This window comes from Oryx dammah, unplaced genomic scaffold, assembly GCF_014754425.2.
Source record: "Oryx dammah isolate SB20612 unplaced genomic scaffold, SCBI_Odam_1.1 HiC_scaffold_2, whole genome shotgun sequence".
Taxonomy (NCBI): domain Eukaryota; kingdom Metazoa; phylum Chordata; class Mammalia; order Artiodactyla; family Bovidae; genus Oryx; species Oryx dammah.
The window spans coordinates 43626587-43649731 of NW_024070186.1; the positions used below are offsets into that span (position 1 = coordinate 43626587).

Below are 23145 nucleotides of genomic sequence, written 5' to 3' on the forward strand. Positions count from 1 at the left end.
GGAGATCCAACCAGTCCATTCTAAAGGAGATCAGTCCTGGGTGTTCATTGGAAGGACTGATGCTGAAGCTGAAAGTCCAATACTTTGGCCACTTGATGCGAAGAGCTGACTCATTGGAAAAGACCCTGTCACTGGGAAAGATAGAGGGCAGGAGGAGAAGGGGATGACAGAGGATGAGATGGTTGGATGGCATCACCAACTCAATGGGCATGGGTTTGGGTGGACTGCGGGAGTTGGTGATGAACAGGGAGGCCTGGCGTGCGGTGATTCATGAAGTTGCAAAGAGTCGGACACGACTGAGCAACTGAACTGATGTCTATTTCTATTCTTAGGAAGGAAGTTCATTTGTATAGTTTTTTTAGATCCATAAATAAGTGCTATCATATATTTATTTTTCTCTGACTTACTTCCCTTAGTTGATGACCTCTGGATCCATCCATGTTGCTGCAAATGGCTTTATTTCATTTCTTTTTATGACTGTGTAATATTCCCGACTGAACTGAATTGAAACAAACTGAATATTCCTTGATTGTGTGAGTGTGTACACACTACACACACATACACATCTTTATCCATTCATCTGTCAATGGACATTTAGTTTGCTTCTATATCTTGGCTACTATAATTAGTACTTCTACTAACATTAGGGTGCATGCATATTTTCAAATTAGAGTTTTCATCTTTTCCAGATATATCCCTAGGAGTTCAGATTATGCCAGTGTCTACATCCCCAGGGTAAGCTGCAGCCACCCTCTGCCTCTTCAGGAGAATATCCAACACCAGCAGGTAGGTCTGGTCCCAGCTCCAATCAAATTACTGCTTTTCCCCTGGGTCCTGGTGCATGTGAGATTTTGTATGCATCATTTAAGAGTTAAACCCTTGTTGGAGGGAGAGAGGAGGCTCCTGCAAATAAGCCCCATTGGCCTTCAAAGACAAATACTATAGGGGCTCATCTTCTAGGTGCTGGACTCCTGGGCTGGGGAGCCTGACATGGGGCTCAGAATTCTCACTCCTGTGGGGTAACCTCTGAAATAAAATTATTTTCTAGTTTGTGAGTCACCTACCTGGTGGTATGGGATTTGATTATACCATGAGTCTGCTCCTCCTACCCATCTCGCTGTGATTCCTTCTTTATGTATTTAGTCGTCAAAGATCTTTTCTAGTAGGTTCCACTATTTTTTTCATCAACGGTTGTTCTGCAGATAGTTGTGATTTTCAGTGCTCATGAAAGGAGGTAAGTTCAGCATCTTTCTACTTACTTCACCATCTTGGCCGCTCCCCCTTCATCTGGTTTGAGAGTCAAATTTCTTGAGATATAATTTACACAGAGTACAATTCACCTTTTTAAAGTGAAAAGTCTCCATGAATTTTAACAAATGTAAAATTTGTTAAAGTTTGGATTTTAACAAATGTATACAATATCACAATCAATGTATTAAACATTTCTATCACCCCACAGAATTTCTTCCAGCTCCTTTGTAGTTAAACCCCTGCCCTCACACTGAGACCCCTAACAAATACTGATCTTTTTTCTATCACTATAGATTTGCCTTTCCCACAGCATATAGCCTTTCGTATTTGGCTTTTTTTCACTTAATATAATGATTTTGAGATTAATTCATGTTGCATGTATTAAGTAGTTTGTTCTATTTCATTGTGTGAATGGACTATAATTTGTTTATTCATTCACTGATTGATGGAAATTTTGGTTGTTTCCAGTTTGGAGCTATTATGAATCAGTTCAGTTCAGTTCAGTTCGGTTGCTCATTCATGTCCGACTCTTTGTGACCCCATGAATTGCAGCACGCCAGGCGTCCCTGTCCATCACCAACTCCCGGAGTTCACTCAGACTCACGTCCATCGAGTCAGTGATGCCATCCAGCCATCTCATCCTCTGGCATCCCCTTCTCCTCCTGCCCACAATCCCTCCCAGCATCAGAGTCTTTTCCAATGAGTCAACTCTTCACATGAGGTGGCCAAAGTACTGGAGTTTCAGCTTTAGCATCATTCCCTCCAAAGAAATCCCAGGGCTGATCTTCAGAATGGACTGGTTGGATCTCCTTGCAGTCCAAGGGACTCTCAAGAGTCTTCTCCAACACTACAGTTCAAAAGCATCAATTCTTCGGCACTCAGCCTTCTTCACAGTCCAACTCTCACATCCATACATGACCACTGGAAAAACCATAGCCTTGACTAGATGGAGCTTTGTTGGCAAAGTAATGTCTCTGCTTATGAATATGCTATCTAGGTTGGTCATAACTTTCCTTCCAAGGAGTAAGCATCTTTTAATTTCATGGCTGCAGTCACCATCTGCAGTGATTTTGGAGCCCCCCAAAATAAAGTCTGCCACTGTTTCCACTGTTTCCCCATCTATTTCCCATGAAGTGATGGGACCAGATGCCATGATCTTCGTTTTCTGAATGTTGAGCTTTAAGCCAACTTTTTCACTCTCCTCTTTCACTTTCATCAAGAGGCTTTTTAGCTCCTCTTCACTTTCTGCCATAAGGGTGGTATTACCTCCGTATCTGAGATTATTGATATTTCTCCCAGCAATCTTGATTCCAGCTTGTGCTACTATGAATAAAGGTGTTATAAACATACAAATCTTTGAAGGAATATATTTTTGTTCCTCTTGGTTATATTCTTAGGAATAATATTGCTAGGTCACATGGTAAATTGTATATTTAACTTTATAAGAAACTGCCAAGCTGATTTCCATCAGCAAGTTATGGGGTTTTGAGTTACTTGCAATTTGTAATTTCAGCCATTCTAGTAGGTGTGTAGTAGTATCTCATTATGGTTTTAATCTACATTTTCTTAATGACCAATGGTGTAGAACATCTTTTTATGTGCACATTTGCCATTTGTACATCTTTTCTAGTTAAGTGTATGTTCACATTATTTGTTCATGTTTTTACTGAGTATCTTTACATATGAGTAATTTATATATTCTAGATAAAAGTCCTTTATGAAATACATGTTCTGCAAGTATGTATGGGGATAATCAAATGACATAAAAAAGCTTGCATATATTTGAAAGCAAGTTCAATTTTAAAATACTGTTTCAGTAATGAAAAACCTATTAAAGATTACAGAAAACATAATCAGTTATTTAGAAGGTTATTCAAGAAATTCTCCCAGATTTTAGAGCAAAAGATAAAGACATGAAGCCATGAAAAATGATAATAAACTTTGATTTAATAAAATAAATAGGAGAAAATATCCCTGTACTCAGAAAACATGTCATTCTTCAAACTGAAAGGACAGATAAAATATCTGTAAACTCAAATTACTTTCAAAGATAAAGGAAAAACATTTCTAAGAGCACCCAAGTGGAAAAAAAACAAACAAGTTATTTCTCTAAGGAAAAAGAAAAAATAAAACAGATTGAACTCAGAAGTATCTGAAATAAAGGAAAAAAAGAGAAAGTTTACAGTCATGTTTTTCAAACATGCATAGTCATGAAATCAGTTTAATAGGTTGTAACTAGCATTTACTTGTAAGTCAAACAGATCAGAAAGAATAGTAATATAAAATAATCTAGGATATATTGATCTATCTGTATGTGTTTATGTATATGTGTATATGCCACTGAGTGTGACAACATAAAAAGCATTCCTTACTTTGAACTACATTTGAAAATGCTTGAGCAAGAGAAGTACAGCATCTATCAACCATATACCATTTCTGCAAAAGTTCTCAGATGAATTTTAGTTGATTGCATAATAAAAAACGAGACTAAGATATTACAAAAGAAAATGTAGTAAACATTTGTACCAGTCGAGGTTCTAGTTAGCAAGAACAAAAGTTAATTGAACTCAGATGTATTTAAACAGAAACTGAATCTTTTGGAAGTATATTAAGTGAAAGTGAAGTCACTCAGTCGTGTCTGACTCTTTGCGACCCCCTGGACTGTAGCCCACCAGGCTCCTCCATCCATGGAATTTTTCAGGCAAGAGTACTGGAGTGGGTTGCCATTTCCTTCTCCAGGGGATCTTCCTGACCCAGGGATCGAACCCAGGTCTCCAGCATTGCAGGCAGATGCTTTGCCACCAGGGAAGCTCATGGAAGTATATTAGGTGATGTATTAATTATCTATTGCTCCATAACTAATTACTTCAAAACTTGGTGGTTTAATACAACATTTAATATCTCTCAGTTTCTGTAGGGGCATAACTCAGCTACATTCTCTGGCTCTGGGTCTCTCACAGGGCTGCCATTAAGGTGTCAGCCAGGGCTGTAATCATCTTAAGGCACGAGTGGGTATGGATCCATTTCAAAGCTCATTAGTAGGGATGATTATTGGAAGGATTCAGTGATTATTGGAAGGATTCAGTTCACTGTGGGACATTGAACTGAGACCCTTAGTCACTCAGGAGCTGGTGTCCAAAGGCTAGCCATAGTTCCTTGTCCCATGCTTTCATAGAATGGAAGCTGCTGTGGCAGAATTAAATATTGCACACAGCCTCTAGCACAGCCAAGTCAACCAGTTCTGGGCTCCAGATATCCTCTACAACACTACTTAGAAGTAATGTCTAAATAGTTATTGATATGGGCTACATATCATATATGTAAATATTGATATGGTCTACAGTTATTTTAAAATTAATTTCTTTATTTTAATTGGAGGCTAATTACTTTATAATATTGTAGTGGTTTTTGCCATACATTGACATGAATCAGCTATGAGTGTACATGTGACCCCCCAAATACTTTTTATACAAAAAGGCCACATAAAATTATACAAAGAGGCCACATAAAAAATGCATAATCACAAATAATAATAACCCTATCTAAAGTAAAATGACAGAGTGTGAAAATTAATTATAGATATAGATTATTTAAAGCACACAGCTCACTAGTTGTATTAATATAGTGTAGCTAAGAGTTGGGCACGACTGAGTGACTTCACTTTCACTTTTCACTTTCATACATTGGAGAAGGAAATGGCAACCAGTATTCTTGCCTGGAGAATCCCAGGAACAGAGGAGCCTAGTGGGCTGCCATCTATGGGGTCCCACAGAGTCGGACACGACTGAAGTGACTTAGCAGCAGCAGCAGCAGTTAAATACATTGCCTTTATTACTAGCCCAGCCAGGTTCAAAACCCCATTCAGGTCCTAACAAAAGTGTGATTTAGACAACTCAGTCTTCTCTGCCTAGATTCCCTTCACCTTTACAATGACAATAAATATCAGTGTTTGGGTTCTATTGTGAATTTGTGAAGAATAAAGAAGCTAACACATGTATTGCCTTCATAGTACTGATTCATACATTGTAAGTGCTCTTTAAAGAGTATGTATTCAAAAGCTCAAAGATTTGCAATGAATTTTAAAATACTCTTTAAATAAATATTTTAAGGTGAAATATTATGGAGACTACTAACTATTGAAAATCAGTTTACATAACAAATGTAGTCTAAGACTTGAATTTCTACTGAAGATCCTCTGACCTTGAAAGAAGAAAACAAAACTGAAACTATTAGAAGAAAGAATTGTTTATCATAAAAGGGGGAGAATTAATAGGTAATTATACAAACATAGTTTAAAAATTTTTACTATGGAAAATTTCAAGCATGAACAACAAAAAAGGAGAATAATATTATTAACTCTCATCCAACTTCATCCTTCAACTTCAGTAAATATCAACATTTTTTGCTAATCTTGTTTCATCTCTTCTATACACTTTTTTCTAACATATTTAAAAGTATATTCCAAAAAATAGAGGTGTTATGATATTGATGCTAATAAATAAATATTATCCAAAAATGATTTTTCAAAATTTAAGGCCACTATTAAATATGAATTTATTAAACATTTACTATGTGTCAGGCATCTATGCAAATACACCATTATAAAAACTGGATATATTCTTCCAAACTCCACTTGTGAGTGTTTATGTGTCAAAAAATTTAGCATGAAAATAAATAAGATAAAATTTGTGAGAAATTATGGTAACAAATTGAAAACAATAACAAAGATATTACTCTCTGTGTCAGTTTTCTGCAGACCAAGTTAACAAATATAATAAACATTATATAATTAAAAGTTTAATTAGTATACGTATTGAGCTTTTTGCCACGTAAATAGTCTATATTCTTTTCAAAAATCCATGGAGCATGTACAAAGTGTTGTTAAAAACCTTAATAGATATCTCAAGCACATTCGTTGACTGCAGTATAATAAAAGTAGACACTTGTAAAGCAAAAAAATACATAAATAAGAAAGTCCACCCATAAACTAAAAATAGAGTATATATCTATAATTATTGAGTCACGAAAATGAAAGCATCAATCATGTTGACGAGCCTGGATATAGATCACCTTGCCTGATGCCCAGCAAAGCTAATCTCCTGATACCTGGTCACATTATAGAAAAGTCCAGTGTTTATTGCAGATGCCCAAGCAAGGAGAATGGCGAGTGTGTAGAATATCTGAACTCCCTGATGGCTTTCAGGGAAGGGTTTCTTAAAGGTTCAGGATGGGGTACATGTGTACACCCGTGGCGGATTCATGTTGATGTATGGCAAAACCAATACAATATTGTAAAGTAATTAACCTCCAATTAAAATAAATAAAATTTTTAAAAAAGGTAGTGAGGAAGGGAGTCTTGGGGCAAGGGATCAACTTGTGCTCAATTCTCAACTTAGTTGATGTCAAGGTGAAGTTTAGAGCATCATCAGTCTTCTGGTTTCAATTGACCTAGGGTCTACCTGCAGTTAGCAGTTTTCATGAGTTTCCTGTAAAAACAGCTTAAGAATGTGTGTCTTTATATCTCTCAGGGACCTTGGAGACTCTGCTATATGGTTGATTTAAATCTAAATTGTTACCATTTTCTCCACCCAACAGTTATTCTTTGTTCCTACATCTGCACATTTCCTAATCATTAACTCTTGAGCCAGTCCTCTGTGACTTACAGGAGACGTGGAAAACCAAAGCAAACACCTTTTACTTTGAAGGACAGAGTCACAGGGGCTTGTATACGATCTTAATAACAGGCTAGTTAGAAAACAGTAGTAACATATAAACACGGTAACACAAAATTTATGTTTATCAAAAGTGTACTTGGAACCAAATGTATTTCTTTCAAGGCTGTTACTATCACTCACACACACACACACACACACACACACACAAACTTCAAGAAGAATTGATGAAAACATGTGTGCTGGTTACCTGTTGATTGCCCCTTATTTCCAAAATCACCTTTTGAGACAGCTCTGTGAAGATGGGCCTCGGCCCTTTAAATATTTTTCATTGCTTGCTGGCACTAAAGTTGTATCACTTTCGAGGCCGTTGAGTGAGAGACACGGGAGGAGGTGGGGACAGGCCGGGAGGAGGTGGGGACAGGCCGGGGAGGGCGCTGCCCTCGCTCCCCTCCTCCCTGGCCTGGGTTCTGGGGGTGCCAGGGCCGCCGCGGTTCCACCCGCGGCCTTCCCCGGGAAGGGATCGCCTTCCTCCCTTGGTGACTTAGCAAGAAAAGTTTTCTTGGGTAGGAAGGGCGTGGAAAGCAGGTCGCTCTCAGATCTTGGGGAGAGGGTTCGGCTCTCCTCTCCCCGTCCGCGGAAGAGAAGCTCCGCAGTCCCCACCCCACCCCGCGGCTGGCGCTCAGGGACCGGGCTCAAGCAGCCTCGGCACTGTCCACCCCACCGGCCTGCAGGCGTTCCGTCCCCCACCTGTCCTTAGGATGGAGTTGACCTGAGAAGGATGGTCCAGCCTTTCCCTGGCTCCCCTGTGCGGTGGTTCAGCCCCTGCACCCACTGAGGACTAGCGGCCTGACCCCACCGAAACATCCGCAGCATCCACCCACTAAATCCGGCAGGATTTTCTGCCCTCGGCTCCTTCAACGGGAGCTGCCTTTTGACGTTGTTAACACTGAGCTTCGAGGCCCTCAGCCATTCTCCTTCGAATCTCCCCACTCGTATAGGAAACGCAGTGCCTGCCTTAACCTCCCAGGTGGAATGAACCTTACTTGTTGAATACCTCCTGGTTACACGTTGGATTCACTTGTGAAAGAATCATTTTCCCCTGCGTGGAAGCCACTTAGTGGCTTATTTAATTATCAATCCAGGGATTGCAAAGCTTTTTGATTTTCCAGAGGAGGGACATACCACTATATCGAATAAGCTTGATATTACAGCCAAAATGGTGCTGTCCCAAAGACAACGAGATAAACTAAATCGAGCTATAGCAGATTATCTTCGTTCAAATGGCTACGAAGAAGCATATTCAGTTTTTAAAAAGGAAGCTGAACTAGATATGAATGAAGAATTAGATAAGAAATATGCTGGGCTTTTGGGAAAAAAAATGGACAGCTGTTATTAGATTACAAAAGAAGGTTATGGAATTAGAATCAAAGTTAAATGAAGCAAAAGAAGAATTTACGTCGGGTGGACCTCTTGGTCAGAAAAGAGACCCAAAAGAATGGATTCCCCGTCCACCAGAAAAATATGCATTGAGTGGTCATAGGAGTCCAGTCACTCGAGTCATTTTCCATCCTGTGTTCAGTGTTATGGTCTCTGCTTCAGAGGATGCTACAGTTAAGGTGTGGGATTATGAGACTGGAGATTTTGAACGAACTCTTAAGGGGCATACAGACTCTGTACAGGATATTTCATTCGACCACAGTGGCAAGCTTCTGGCTTCATGTTCTGCAGATATGACCATTAAGCTATGGGATTTTCAGGGCTTTGAATGCATCAGAACCATGCATGGCCATGACCACAATATTTCTTCAGTAGCCATCATGCCCAATGGAGATCATATAGTGTCTGCCTCAAGGGATAAAACTATAAAAATGTGGGAAGTGCAAACTGGCTACTGTGTAAAGACATTCACAGGACACAGAGAATGGGTAGGTATGGTGCGGCCAAATCAAGACGGCACTCTGATAGCCAGCTGTTCCAATGACCAGACTGTGCGTGTGTGGGTCATAGCAACAAAGGAATGCAAAGCTGAGCTTCGAGAACATGAGCACGTGGTAGAATGCATTTCCTGGGCTCCCGAAAGCTCATATTCTTCCATCTCTGAAGCAACAGGATCTGAGACTAAAAAAAGTGGCAAACCTGGGCCATTCTTACTGTCCAGATCCAGGGACAAGACTATCAAGATGTGGGATGTCAGTACTGGCATGTGCCTTATGACCCTGGTGGGTCATGATAACTGGGTACGTGGAGTTCTCTTCCATTCTGGGGGGAAGTTTATTTTGAGTTGCGCTGATGACAAGACCCTGCGTGTGTGGGATTACAAGAACAAGCGATGCATGAAGACCCTCAATGCGCATGAACACTTTGTTACTTCCTTGGATTTCCATAAGACAGCCCCATATGTGGTTACTGGCAGCGTAGACCAAACAGTAAAGGTGTGGGAGTGTCTTTGATTGAGTCTCATTTGGCCCCTCCTCCCTTTTTTCCTCTGGATGCACTCTGATGATACCATGGTTACCCCATCGACTCTGTTTAAATAAATATTGTCCTTTCATGTAAATTATTCTGGATGTAGATTGAGCTTATTAAATGTTACACACAAAGTATTCATGCATGGTGAATCCAAATTGTATACTGTAAATTTACATACGTTGTCTAGAAGTACCATAGGGTTTAAAAACCTGGGCTGGCATTGGTCACACCAGGCCTAAGAAGGCAGAAGTTGAATAAATTGAACTAGGGCACTAAACTGCAAAAAAAAAAGAAAGAAATATAGTAGAAGAAACAAGGCTTGCTTCTTGGTTCTTTTGTACTTGTTGGGCAGGCTCCTGCAGTGCAGGGCGGTGGCTTTCTTCACCACCAGGCAGTGAATGGCAGCCAGCAGCACCCAAAGGTCAGCAGCTCGCCACCTCCAGGCATCTTCCCTGGTAGGTTTTGCAGATGAGCTTTTCTGCCTCCTGCACTGCTGACAGCTTCTCCAGGGCAGACTCTTCAGGTAGTACTCAGGTTCTCCACCCAGTGTTCCGATCCTGGGGTGTGCCGCTGACAGGAGCACCTCGTGGTCTGAAGTTTGCCCTAGCACCCACTTGGGCAGTTCTGCAACCAAATGCCTCCAGTAAGACACCTTCCTATGAATAGTTTTCCATGGTACACTTGAGGGCAGATTTTTGGCAACTCCAAAGGACAAATTTCTAGCAAGTTTCACCAGCACTGAAATACAGTGACATTTCTTCTCCCCAGTAAGCCAGGGCAGCATCCCCTTCAATAAAGTCTGGACCTCAGCATCCCCACCCCCACATTCCCACCCCACCATGAGGATGCATTCTTGCTTCCAGCGCTCTATCTCAACTCCATGAATAGTGGCTGCTCCTTATGTTTGGCAATTCTTGTAATCTTTAGAGTTCTCTTTACTTACTGGGCTTCCCTGGTGGCTTAGCGGTAAAGAATCTGCCTGCAACACAGGAGACGCTGGTTCCATCCCTGGGTGGGGAAGTTCCCCTGGAGAAGGAAATGGCAACCCATTCCAGTATTCTTGCCTGGAAAATTCCATGGACAGAGGGTCTGGCAGCCTACAGTCCATGGGGTCGCAAGAGTCAGATACAACTTAGTGACTAAACCACCACTTAACTTCTTACTAAACAATCTGTAATTACTTTAATCGTTTGTTGTGGTTAATAATTCTTCATACTAAACCTTTCCTGTGTAAATTATTGTATGGTTTTCCTCTCCTAATTGGACACAGACTGATATAATGTGTGAACAAACTGTTCAAGAAATCAGAAAAATAACAAAAAAAAGAAAAATAAAGACATGATTAAAGATAACAGAAATTAACAAATTCGAAAAGATTAGGTCAGTAGGATTGATTAAATAAACTGGAGAAGCATTTGGAAAACAATGCCATATACAAACAGACAAACTTGTATGGCAGTGTTATATAATAATGCAAAATGCAGAATATTAATAATGGTACATAAAATAAAACTGATCTTAGAGGCACTTAAGACAGTTAAGAAAAATGAATTTAGGAAAATACAGAAACAAAAACTGAACCAAGAAAAGCTGTAAAATCTAAGTAGCTGAGTAATTCTGCAAGGAATATAAAAAAGTGCCCGCCCAAAAGTCTGGTTTGAGCTGTTTCATTATTAAATTTTCCAGCTTCTAAAACACAGACAGGTCTTGTGCTATTTAAGCTGTCTCAGAAGATAGGGGAATAAGGAGAATTCTACTCATTTGAAGACTTCTCTAGGTTTCATAGTAAAGTTCAGACAGTAACATCTGATGAGATAGTAAAATGAAGAGTTATTATAAATAAAGCAACTGATTCAATGATTTATAGACCTTAAGTAGAAAGAAGGGAAAGACCGTATTTGTTGAAGTCCCTATGGCTAGTGCCAAAATACCCTCTGGGCATAACTGCCCAGAAGAAACCATGGGTAATTTTTAAAACAATCATAGAATGGGATAGACCTTTTTAATTATGACATAAAAGAAAATACTGAAATATTTTATCTGGATGAGTAAAACAATGAGCACCTTTCTTTGAACAAACAATGTCTATATATGAAACTGGTAATATTCAGTTCAGTTCAGTTCAGTCACTCAGTCATGGCGGACTCTTTATGACCCCATGGACAGCTGCACGCCAGGCTTCCCTGTACATCACCAACTCCCAGAGTGTGCTCAAACTCACGTCCATTGAGTCAGTGATGCCATCCAACCATCTCATCCTCTGTCAACCCCTTCTCCTCCCGCCTTCAATCTTTCCCAGCATCAGGGTCTTTTCCAGTGAGTAAGTTCTTCACATCAAGTGACCAAAGTATTGGAGTTTCAGCTTCAGCATCAGTCCTTCCAATGAACTACCAGGACTTTAGGATTGACTGGTTGGATCTCCTCTCAGTCCAAGGGACTCTCAAGAGTCTTCTCCAACACCACAGTTCAAAAGCATCAGTTCCTCAGCACTCAACTTTCTCTATGGTCCAACTCTCACATCCATATATGACTACTGGAAAAATCATAGCTTTGACTAGACAGACCTTTGTTGGCAAAGTAATGTCTCTGCTTTTTAATATGCTCTCTAGGTTGGTCATAGCTTTCCTTCCAAGGAGGAAGTGTCTTTTAATTTCATGGCTGCAGTCACCATCTGCATTGATTTTGGAGCCACAAAATATAAAGTCTCTCACTGTTTCCCCATCTATTGGCCCTGAAGAGATGGGACCAGATGCATTGATCTTAGTTTTCTGAATGTTGAGTTTTAAGCCAACTTTCTCACTCACCTCTTTCACTTCTGTCAAGAGGCTCTCGCTCTGTGCCATAAGGGTGGTGTCATCTGCATATCTGAGGTTATTGATATTTCTCCTGGCAATCTTGATTCCAGCTTGTGCTTCATCCAGCCTGGCATTTCTTATGCTGTACTCTGCATAGAAGTTACAAAGGCAGGGTGACAATATACAGCCTTGAGATACTCCTTTTTCTATTTGGAACCAGTCTGTTGTTCCATGTCCTGTTTTAACTGTTGCTTCTTGACCTGCATACAGATTTCTCAGGAGGCAGATAAAGTGGTCTGGTATTCCCATCTCTTTCAGAATTTTCCAGTTTGTTGTGATCCACACAGTCAAAAGGTTTGACATAGTCAATAAAGCAGTAGATGTTTTTCTGGAACTCTCATGCTTTTTTGATGATCCAATGGATGTTGTCAATTTGATCTCTGGTTCCTCTGCCTTTTCTAGATCCAACTTGAACATCTGGAAGTTCATTGTTCACGTACTGTTGAAGCCTGGCTTGGAAAATTTTGAGCATACCTTTGCTAGCATGTGAGATGAGTACAATTGTGAGTAGTTTGAATATTTTTTGGCATTGCCTTTCTTTGGGACTGGAATGAAAACTGACCTTTTCCAGTCCTGTGGCCACTGCTGAGTTTTTCAAATTTGCTAGCATTTTGAGTGCTTTTGAACTGTGGTGTTGGAGAAGACTCTTGAGAGTCCCTTGGACTACAAAGAAATCCAACCAGTCCATTCTAAAGGAGATCAGCTCTGGGATTTCTTTGGAGGGAATGATGCTGAAGCTGAAACTCCAGTATTTTGGCCACCTCATGCGAAAAGTTGACTCATTGGAAAAGACTCTGATGCTGGGAGGGATTGGGGGCAGGAGGAGAAGGGGACGACAGAGGATGAGATGGCTGGATGGCATCACTGACTCGATGGATGTGAGTCTGAGTGAACTCCAGGAGTTGGTGATGGACAGGGAGGCCTGGCGTGCTGCAATTCATGGGGTGGCAAAGAGTCAGACATGACTGAGCGACTGAACTGACCTGAATGCAGCACTTTCATGACATCATCTTTTAAGATTTGAAATAGCTTATCTGGAATTCCATCATTTCCAGTAGCTTTGTTCTTAGTGATGCTTCCTAAGGCCCACTTAACTTCGCATTCCAGGATGTTTTAGAAGCTAAAAGCTGAAGGCAAAGGTAATATTACCTAAAGTGGAACCAGTGCTTTCTCAACGTGAGGTCAAAGGATCACTTTCATTAAACTTATCTGAATGCTTTATAAAATACAGATTCACAGGCACTGAGTTAGACCACAAAGTGAAAATCTCCTGGAGACCAGAAGACCATGGTTTTCTAGGCAAGCTGACCTTGAGTCCTTTGAAAATACTTCTCAAGGCTATTCCTATGGGACTTCCTTTAAGAATTCCACCCCTGTGAAGTGAAAGTCACTCAGTTGTGTCCAACTCTTTGCAACCCCATGGACTATATAGTCCATGGAATTCTCCAGGTCAGAATACTGGAGTGGATAGCCTTTCCCTTCTCCAAGGGATCTTCCCAACTCAGAGATCTAACCCAAATCTCCCACATTGCCTTGAGTCAGTAATAAAATGTCCACCTTTGTTTTGTATAGAGTTTACGGAGTGTTTTCCACAAGTATTTTTCTTTTTAAAAGTTAATTAATTTATTTTAATTGCAGGCTAATTACTTTACAATATTGTGGTGGTTTTTGCCATACATCAACATGAGTCAGCCATGGGTGTACATGTGTCCTCCTGTTCCGAAACCCCCTCCGACCTCCCTCCCCATCCCATCCCTCTGGGTTGTCCCAGTGCACCAGCTTTGAGTGCCCTGTTTCATGCATTGAACTTGGACTGGTAATCTATTTCACATATGGTAATAAACATGTTTCAATGTTATTCTCTCAAATCATCCCACCCTTGCCTTCTCCCACAGAGTCTAAAAGTCTGTTCTTTATATCTGTGTCTCTTTTGCTGTCTTGTATATAGGATTGTCATTAACAACTTTCTAAATTCCATATATATATATGTTAATATACTGTACTGGTATTTTTCCTTCTGACTTACTTCACTCTGTATAATAGGCTCCAGTTTCATCTACCTCATTAGAACTGACTCAAATGCATTTTTAATAGCTAAGTAATATTCCATTGTGTATATGGTCCATGACCTTCTTATTCATTCACCTGCCAATGGATATCTAGGTTGCTTCCATGTCCTAGCTTATTGTAAATAGTGCTGCAATGAACATTGGGGCACATGTATCTCTTTCAATTCTGGTTTCCTCAGTATGCATGTCCAACAGTGGGATTGCTGGGTTGTATGGCAATTCTTTTTCCAGTTTTTTAAGGAATATCCACGCTGTTCTCCATAGTGGCTGTACTAGTCTGCGTTCCCGCCAACAGCGTAAGGGAATCCTCTTACACAAGTAGTCTTCTAATTTCAAATTCACATTACATCAGGATGATTGTCATGGCAGGTATTATTAGCCCCATTTGAAGATAAGGAAGGAAATCAGTCCTGAATATTCATTGGAAGGACTGATGCTAAAGCTGAAACTCCAATACTTTGGCCACGAAGTATTGCGAAGAACTGACTCATTGGAAAAGACCCTGATGCTGGGAAAGATTGAAGGCGGGAGGAGAAGGGGATGACAGAGGATGAGATGGTTGGATGGCATCACTGACTCAATGGACATGAGTTTGAGCAAGCTCTGGGAGTTGGTGATGGACAGCGAAGCCTGGAGTGCTGCAGTCCATGGGGTTGCAAAGAGTCAGACATGACTGAGCGACTGAACTGAACTGAAATATAAGGAAATAAAGTTGAGAGATTTAGACTGGCTCAGAGACTAACCTAGAGAAGAGTGGAGCTCAGATTTTACTCCTCTTTTCACAAATACATACTCCATCTCCACCTCTCATGGAAACCCCCTAAAATTCACAGTTCTTCCTCTTTGTAGAACAAATTGATGGCAGTTATTCAGAACAGACTGTTGACAACAGGCATAAATGGCAGTAGTGAAGGAGGAGAGCCCCTCAGGCACCTGTGGTGTAGGGGGAAGGAGCCAATGTCACAGGTGAGAGAGAGGTACATGACCACACAGTTGTTCCCAAAAGAAAGCAGGGCCAGGAACACACCACTGCAGCAGGAGACAGCAATAGGAGTTAGCAGAAACACTTGGGAAAGACAAGGTGGCCATCTTACAAAGAAAGGGAGGCGTGTCTGAAACAAAACCTGAGTTGAGCACAAGTTCACATGCACTTCAAGAACAACTGGACCAAAGACCCTCAGCTGTAGAGGCGGCAGCAGGCAGAACAGAAGTAATGACTCCAGGCTATAGACAAGGATCAAGCACCGAAGCCTCTGCCTCTGTGGATTCCTGAGTCTGAGGGTTTCTGCAGCCCATGTTTATGGAGGTGCTTGAGAATCCCCATCTCAGCAAACCTCACTCTCTTGACCCACAGCAGGCCTGGGAGCCCCAGGGCAGAGACCCCAGTAGAGGTTCTGACAACCTTAGCCCAGACTTCTCCTCTCATCTCTGTGTGAGGGACTTCATGCCACTGTCAGAACGTGTCCCTGGCTTCACAGTCTACCCTCCACCCACACCCCTTTAGTGAAATTGTGTGCACCTCTCCTCCCAGCAGAGAGCCTTTAACCCCTCAGCCCTCAGGTAGAGCTTGCTGTCTACAAGGAACTATTCCAGCACTGGGGCATTTCTGAATTGCGAGAGGAGTCTGCCCTCTGAAATGAACTGCTGATCTCCTTAGGGAAATCATAGTAGAACTCTGTGATGACTGTAAGCTGGTGAGATTCATCTATATTGTTGCCTGAAGATGCCTTTTGTTCCTTGTCATTGCCGTATAGAATTTCATGGTGAGATGACACCACATTTTTAGATCCATTCTTCTGGTGGTAGGTAATTGGGTGTTTTTCAGTTTTGGCCTATTTCAACTTAGCTATGTTAATGAATTTCTCTTGCACACTAGGGATGAAATTGCTGCATCTTCAGTTTTGGAGGATAATGTCATGTAGTTTTCTACACTGAGTTAACCAGTTTCCTCACTCAAGACTATATATGAGCATTCCTGTTGCTCAGGATCCTCACCAATATTTACTACTGTGAGACTTCAGCAATTTTGTCCATCTATTGACTGTGTAGGTTTTTAAAAATTTAGATTTGTGTGCTTTTGGTTTATTTATTTTTGGTTGTGCGGGAGCTTTCTCTAGTTGTGGTGATCAGGGGCTACTCTTCATTGCGATGGGAGAGCTTCTTATTTCAGCGGCTTTCTCCTGTTGCGGGGCATGGGCTCTAGAGCACTGGCTCAGTAGTTGTGGTACACAAGCTTAGTTGCTCCTTGGCATGTGGGATCTTCCCAGGCCAGGGACTGAACCTGTGTCCCCTGCATTAGCAGGTAGATTCTTTACCACTGGACCACCAGGGAAATCCGGCTATGTAGTTTTAATTTTCATTTCTCTCCTGAGTAAATGAAAGGTGCTTTTTGTTTGATTTTGGTAGTTAGGGGCTACTCTTAATATGAAATGTGTATTCAAGTATTTTTCCAGTTTCTCTAATTGATTGGAGTTCTTACATATTTTTGTTGCTGGTCCTTTGCCAGTTATATCTGTTACATTTTCTTGCATTCTGTTGCTTGTCTTTTCATTCTTTATGGTATCATTCAATTAACTACCTTTTAAAAACATACTTAGGATGAAACTTTCACTCTTTAAGAAGTAATGATTTGTTCTTTTATTTTACAAGAATTGAATAGCAGGAAAGAGATTAGAGGGTATTGCACATTCTAGACAACCTTTTTATGTAATATTTGAATTTTTATATGAATCATGTATTGCTTCATTCAACAATTATTTATTGAGCACGTAATATGTGCCAATAAGCTGCTCTATGTCCTAGGGCTCCATTACTGAATCGAGGCTGACACCTGACCTAGCAGAACTTACAAGGTGGGATTCAATATTGCTTTTACTTAAAAAAAAAAAGCCTCAGATTTAATTTCCATCAAATTTTCATTTTGAGCTTTTACATACCTATATATAAAACAACATGGTACATAATTCAGAGTGAACGTGTAAAACGATAAGCAAAACTTTCTGCCAAGGGTTGATTTTTGTCATTGATTTCAACAGCAAATTTTCCAGAAAGTGTGCCGAAATGTCAGCTCCCGGTCCTCTTTAAAAGACACTGTGTATAAAGATATTTATTTTAAAACACCTTATTGCCATGAGTCATCTTAAACTAAGAATGTAAGTTGAAACATGAATCAGATTCTGGACTGAATTTATTATAGTCATTAAATTTGAATTTTTATTATGAGTCAGTAATAAACACATGTAGGAAAATCAGTAGGTATGTAAAGTATGTGAGCAAATATACCTCCATTTCAGAACCTTTCAGAACCCACCCCTCCTCCACCACTGCCTTACTCCAGTCCTCTCCACCCCGGGAGCCACAGTTAGCAGTTTCTTTTTTTAAAAAATTAATCCTTAAATTGAAGTATAGTTGATTTACAATGTTGTGTTAATTTCTGGTGTACAGAGAAATGATTCAGTTTATACACACACACACATATGTATATAAATATATACACATGTATCAGGAGGGTTCCCTGGATGAGGGCATGGCAACCCACTCCAATATTCTTGCCTGGAGAATCCGTTGGACAGAGGATCCTGGTGTGCTGCAATCCTTAGGGTCGCACAGAGTCCGACATGATCGAAGCGATTTACCACGCAAGCACATGCATGTATACACATATATTCTTTGTCAGATTTTTTTTCCATTATAGCTTATTACAAGATATTGAATATTTTCCTCTGTACCATACAGTAGAATCTTGTCATTTATCTTTTTTATATGTAGTAGTGTAGATGTATTAATGCCAAACTTCTGACTTATCCCTACCCCCTTTTCCCTTTGGTAGCCAGAAGTTTGTTTTCTATGTGAGTCTGCTTCTGTTTTGTTAATAAGTTCATTTGTATCACTTTTCCAGATTCCATATATAAGTGATATCACATATTTGTCTTTGTCTGTTGGACTTCTCTTTGTATATCATCTCTAGGTTCATCCACGTTGCTACAAATGGTGTTATTTCATTCTTTTATGGCTCAGTAATGCTGGGAGGGATTGGGGGCAGGAGGAGAAGGGGACGACCGAGGATGAGATGGCTGGATGGCATCACTGACTCAATGAACGTGAATCTGAGTGAACTCCGGGAGTTGGTGATGGACAAAGAGGCCTGGCGTGCTGAGATTCATGGGGTCAAAGAGTCGGACACGACTGAGCAACTGAACTGAACTGAATATTCCAGTGGGGCTTCCCTGGTGGCTCAGCAGTGAAGAATCCACCTGCAAAGCAAGAGACACAGATTTAATCCCTGGGTCAGGAAGATCTCCTGGAGAAGGAAATGGCAACCCATTCCAATATTCTTCCCTGGGAAATTCCATAGACAGAGGAGCCTGGCGCGCTACAGTCCATAGGGTCAGAAAAGGGTTGAACACGACTTAGCAATTAAACAACAACAGTATTGCAGGCAGATGCTTTACCCTGTGAGCCGCCAGGGAATCCCAATTGTACTGTATATATACTGTATCTTCTTTATCCATTCCTCCACTGACGAATATTTAGATTGCTTCAATGTGTTATCTATTGTAATTATATTGTAATTAGTGCTGCAATGAACATTGAGGTGTAGGAATCTTTTCAAATTAGAGTTTTCTCCAGATATATGCCCAGAAGTGGGATTGCTGGATCATATGGCAACTCCATTTTTTTTTTTTTAAGGACCCTCCATCCTGTTCTCCATAGTGGCTGCACCAATTACATTACCACCAACAGTGTAGAAGGAAATCCTTTACTCCACACCCCATTTAGCAGTTTCTTATGTGTCCTTTAGGAGATGTTCAATCATGTGCAAACACATAGGAATTAAATATGCATTCTGTCTAAAGTATTTTGTGCTGCTGAGTTAATGAGCTGCAGATTTTTCAGGTGAGGATGAGGGGCTGTGATCTGGATTGAAGACAAAATGACAGTCTCTCCCAGGCTCAGAGTTGGGCCAGGTGAAGCGGGAAGGGTAGGGCCTTGACAAAGCCTCTCAGCCCCAGGCTGGCTCTGCATCTGCAAGCGGCCTGAGGATTGTTTGGGTGCTGCCTGGAGGTGGCAGTGACCTCTTGGGATCCCAGGTTGCACTGCTCCATCTTCATCCAAGCTTCAGAAGGCACATTTATATGGTGAGCTTTCTCCTCCTTCTACCCCTGAAAAATGAAATGAATGCTGACATCACCCCACTTCCTCTTCCTCCCAGAAGTCTAGGCAGCCCCCTCTCCTCACCTGGCGCCATTATACTCTGGGGCATCCCTGCTCCCACACAGTTAACCCCTTCTTTCGTCTGTCCTCCTCTCAGTTTAGCTTTCACAGGTGCAACACTGGATTGATTTCTCGTCCCCTTCTTTTAGCTCCCATCCTACTTGTGGCCTCCTATGCTTCATACTCCCTCCTATCCAATAGCCAGTGCTCTTGGAAAGGCATTTTAGATCCATAACATCAGTAGCCTTGGGGCTCAAGTTAATATATATGATGAATGCATATCTGCGTGCGTGCGTGCCAAGTCACTCCAGTCGTGTCCAACTCTGCGACCCCATGGACTGAAGCCCACCAGGCTCCTCAGTCCATGGAATTCTCCAGACAAGAATACTGGAGAGGGTTGCCATGCCCTCCTCCAGGGGATCTTCCAAGCCAGGGGTCGAACCTGCGTCTCCTGCGGTTCCTGCATTGCAAGCAGATTCTTTACTGCTGAGCCACAGAGGAAGCCCATAAGTGATGTATATTCTATAAATATTCCCCCGCTCTGTACTACAAAAGTTCCTTCAGAACTGAGTGGCCAGATTGAACAAAAAAAATACAGCATGCACAGTCAAATTTGAATTTCAGATAAACTACAAATAATCTTTATTATAATCAGTCTACTGCCATTTTTAATCTGCATTTAATCGGCCAACTCTGTTTCAAAGCTCAGCTGAGCAGTTAAATTAAAGTCCTTCTAATCTGCATATCTTCGCCCCAAAACAAAGTTTAAATCCTCCCTTCAATGACTGTAGCCCATGCACAGCAAAACATCCCATCAATTTTAAAGAAACACCTCACCAATTTTAAAGCTGGGCACTTTGAGTTGTCTTGGGCCAGCTCAGGAAGCATTTCACAGTGGTTGCTAGGTGGCAGATCTCAACTCAGGAAAGCATTTTTCAAATTCTATTAGTACTGCTTGGTGAGAGTACTTGATAATGAGCCTAAACGTGTATGGTTTATAGAGCTTTCCCCTCTTACCATTTTTCTTCCAATTTAAAATCTGTAGCAAAACCAAGTTTAAATAACACTTTCTAAAAAGCTTTGTCTTTTAAGCCAAATGCCAGACTGTCTAGGTAAACACAGAATTTAGCAATCACGGTTTTAATTTATTTCAGCTATTTTTCCCTGCTGAATTTTTGAGATAGGTAAGACTGGATTTCTTCCAAACAAATCTGGGCAGAAGAAAACTTGAAATGTGTTGGCTAGCTTTACGTATCCCCACATGATTCCCGATACAGTTTTACCTGGAAAATGAGGGCACACAGAAGAATTTTTTTTTTATCCCGAGTTCTTTTTGCAAACATCAAATACTTCACACAAAAGGAACATTATGGCCTATTCAGATAATTTTTTGTTCAAATTACTTAGCCAACTTCATGAAACAAGAGTTGTGATTCTTCATACCCCTTTGATAATTCGAAGGAAAAGCAGGATCCAGAGAAAGACAGTATAAAAGGGGCATAGGGCTTCCCTGGTGGCCCAGATGGTAAAGAATCTGCCTGCCGATGCAGGAGACTCCGGTTTGATCCCTGGGTCAGGAAGATCCCCTGGAGAAGAGAATGGCTACCCACTCTAGTATTCTTGCCTGGAGAATTCCATGGACAGAGGAACTGCAAAGTATTGGGTAAACTGGGAGACTAAAGAGAGAAAGACTGGGGAATTATCAGCAAGGGAAATCAATAATAGTGATGATGGCACCCCTAATCTAGTTTCCCCCAAAAGAAACACACTTAGAGGATGTTAGCCATATATCACCATTAATTAAGAGCAGACTCCTAATTACTCATCACAGAATTAAATCATCCTTGTATCTTTGTTCCATAAAGTGTTCTCTTTTACTACCTTACCTGACCCAGGCATTGAAGAATGGGAACAAAAAAGAATTATGGAAATTTAGGACTAAAGGCAACCTGTTTTTCCTTCTTGGTGCTCAGATTTTGTAAAGAAATAAGTTAAATGTTTATCAACAGGAAATTTGCCAATAAGTGATGTAAGATTAGGTGGAACCATATGAAATTGATAGCGCATCTGATTCTTTCTAATGCTGTGCAGATGTTAAAAATAGAGAGTGGCTCTGTAATTACTGGTGGAGAACAATATCCCAGGTAAATGATAAATTACAGAACATCGTTATAGGATACTAGTGGGTGGGGGGGTGTCCAGGGTATGTGGGGATATATATGCTTGTTTATGTCCCACCATAAATCTGAAGATTATAAAATACACAAACAGTTAACAGTGAATGCCTTTGGAGGGTGGGGTAGTAAACTAGAGACAAGAACAGGAGATATGTTTTACTTTTGTACAACGGTCCCATCACTTCATGAGAAATAGACGGGGAAACAGTGGAAACAGTGTCAGACCTTATTTTGGGGGGCTCCAAAATCACTGCAGATGGTGATTGCAGCCATGAAATCAAAAGACACTTACTCCTTGGAAGAAAAGTTATGACCAACCTAGATAGCATATTCAAAAGCAAAGACATTACTTTGCCAACAAAGGTCCGTCTAGTCAAGGCTATGGTTTTTCCAGTAGTCATGTATGGATGTGAGAGTTGGACTGTGAAGAAGGCTGAGTGCCGAAGAATTGATGCTTTTGAACTGTGGTGTTGGCGAAGACTCTTGAGAGTCCCTTGGACAGCAAGGAGATCCAACCAGTCCATTCTGAAGGAGATCAACCCTGGGATTTCTTTGGAAGGAATGATGCTAAAGCTGAAACTCCAGTACTTTGGCCACCTCATGCGAAGAGTTGACTCACTGGAAAAGACTCTGATGCTGGGAGGGATTGGGGGCAGGAGGAGAAGGGGACGACCCAGGATGAGATGGCTGGATGGCATCACGGACTTGATGGACGTGAGTCTGAGTGAACTCCGGGAGATGGTGATGAACAGGGAGGCCTGGCGTGCTGCAATTCATGGGGTCGCAAAGAGTCGGACACGACGGAGCGACTGAACTGAACTGAACTGAACTGAATTTTTACCAAATGAATGTATTAAAAATTTAAAAGAAAAAAAAGAAAGACCAAACCTGCAAGGAAACTATTGCTTAAAGAGGTGAAAGGTCTTTTCAAGCCATGCGGTGACCTCAGACTAGAATCTACTGAAGAAAGTGGCTGCTCAGTTGTTTATCTTATCCCTATAATTCAAAGAACAACAGTGAACAGTTGTTCTTTGGGGCTTAACAAGTTCAGGGAGTCACTGTCTACCTTGACTTTGTAGTTTACCTTGGATCTTAATCACTCTAGTTAAATGGAGAGCTTCCCCTCAAAAACCCAGTGTCAGTGGGGGGGTGGTCAATCAGATGTGACTCATTCTCAGAGTCACAGTTGTGAATTAATAGATTAGATGCTGCTGGCTAAGACTGGCAGAAAGAAGCCCTTTCTCTCTTATAATTTCCTTGGGTCCTATCAACAAGAGTCCTCTGAGCCGTTTTCAGCCTCCTTTTCTCACTATGATCCTTTTCCTTTATGTTAGATTTGGAAACAACATAGTTTTATTCTGATTATGTTCTGTTCAAGATTGTTGTTGTTTAGGCGCTAAGTCATGTCCAACTCATGTGACCCCATAGACTGTAG

General features: G+C 41.0%; 1 protein-coding gene across 1 annotated transcript; it reads left to right on the forward strand.

Annotated features, from left to right (window-relative positions):
• The first annotated feature begins 7867 nt into the window (after positions 1–7867).
• LOC120859073 (platelet-activating factor acetylhydrolase IB subunit beta-like) lies at positions 7868–9675 on the forward strand. Its single transcript, XM_040235361.1, is given in 2 exon segments — positions 7868–8295; positions 8297–9675. Coding segments are annotated over 2 exon segments (1233 nt in total). The 5' UTR covers positions 7868–8142; the 3' UTR covers positions 9377–9675.
• Positions 9676–23145: the final 13470 nt, after the last annotated feature.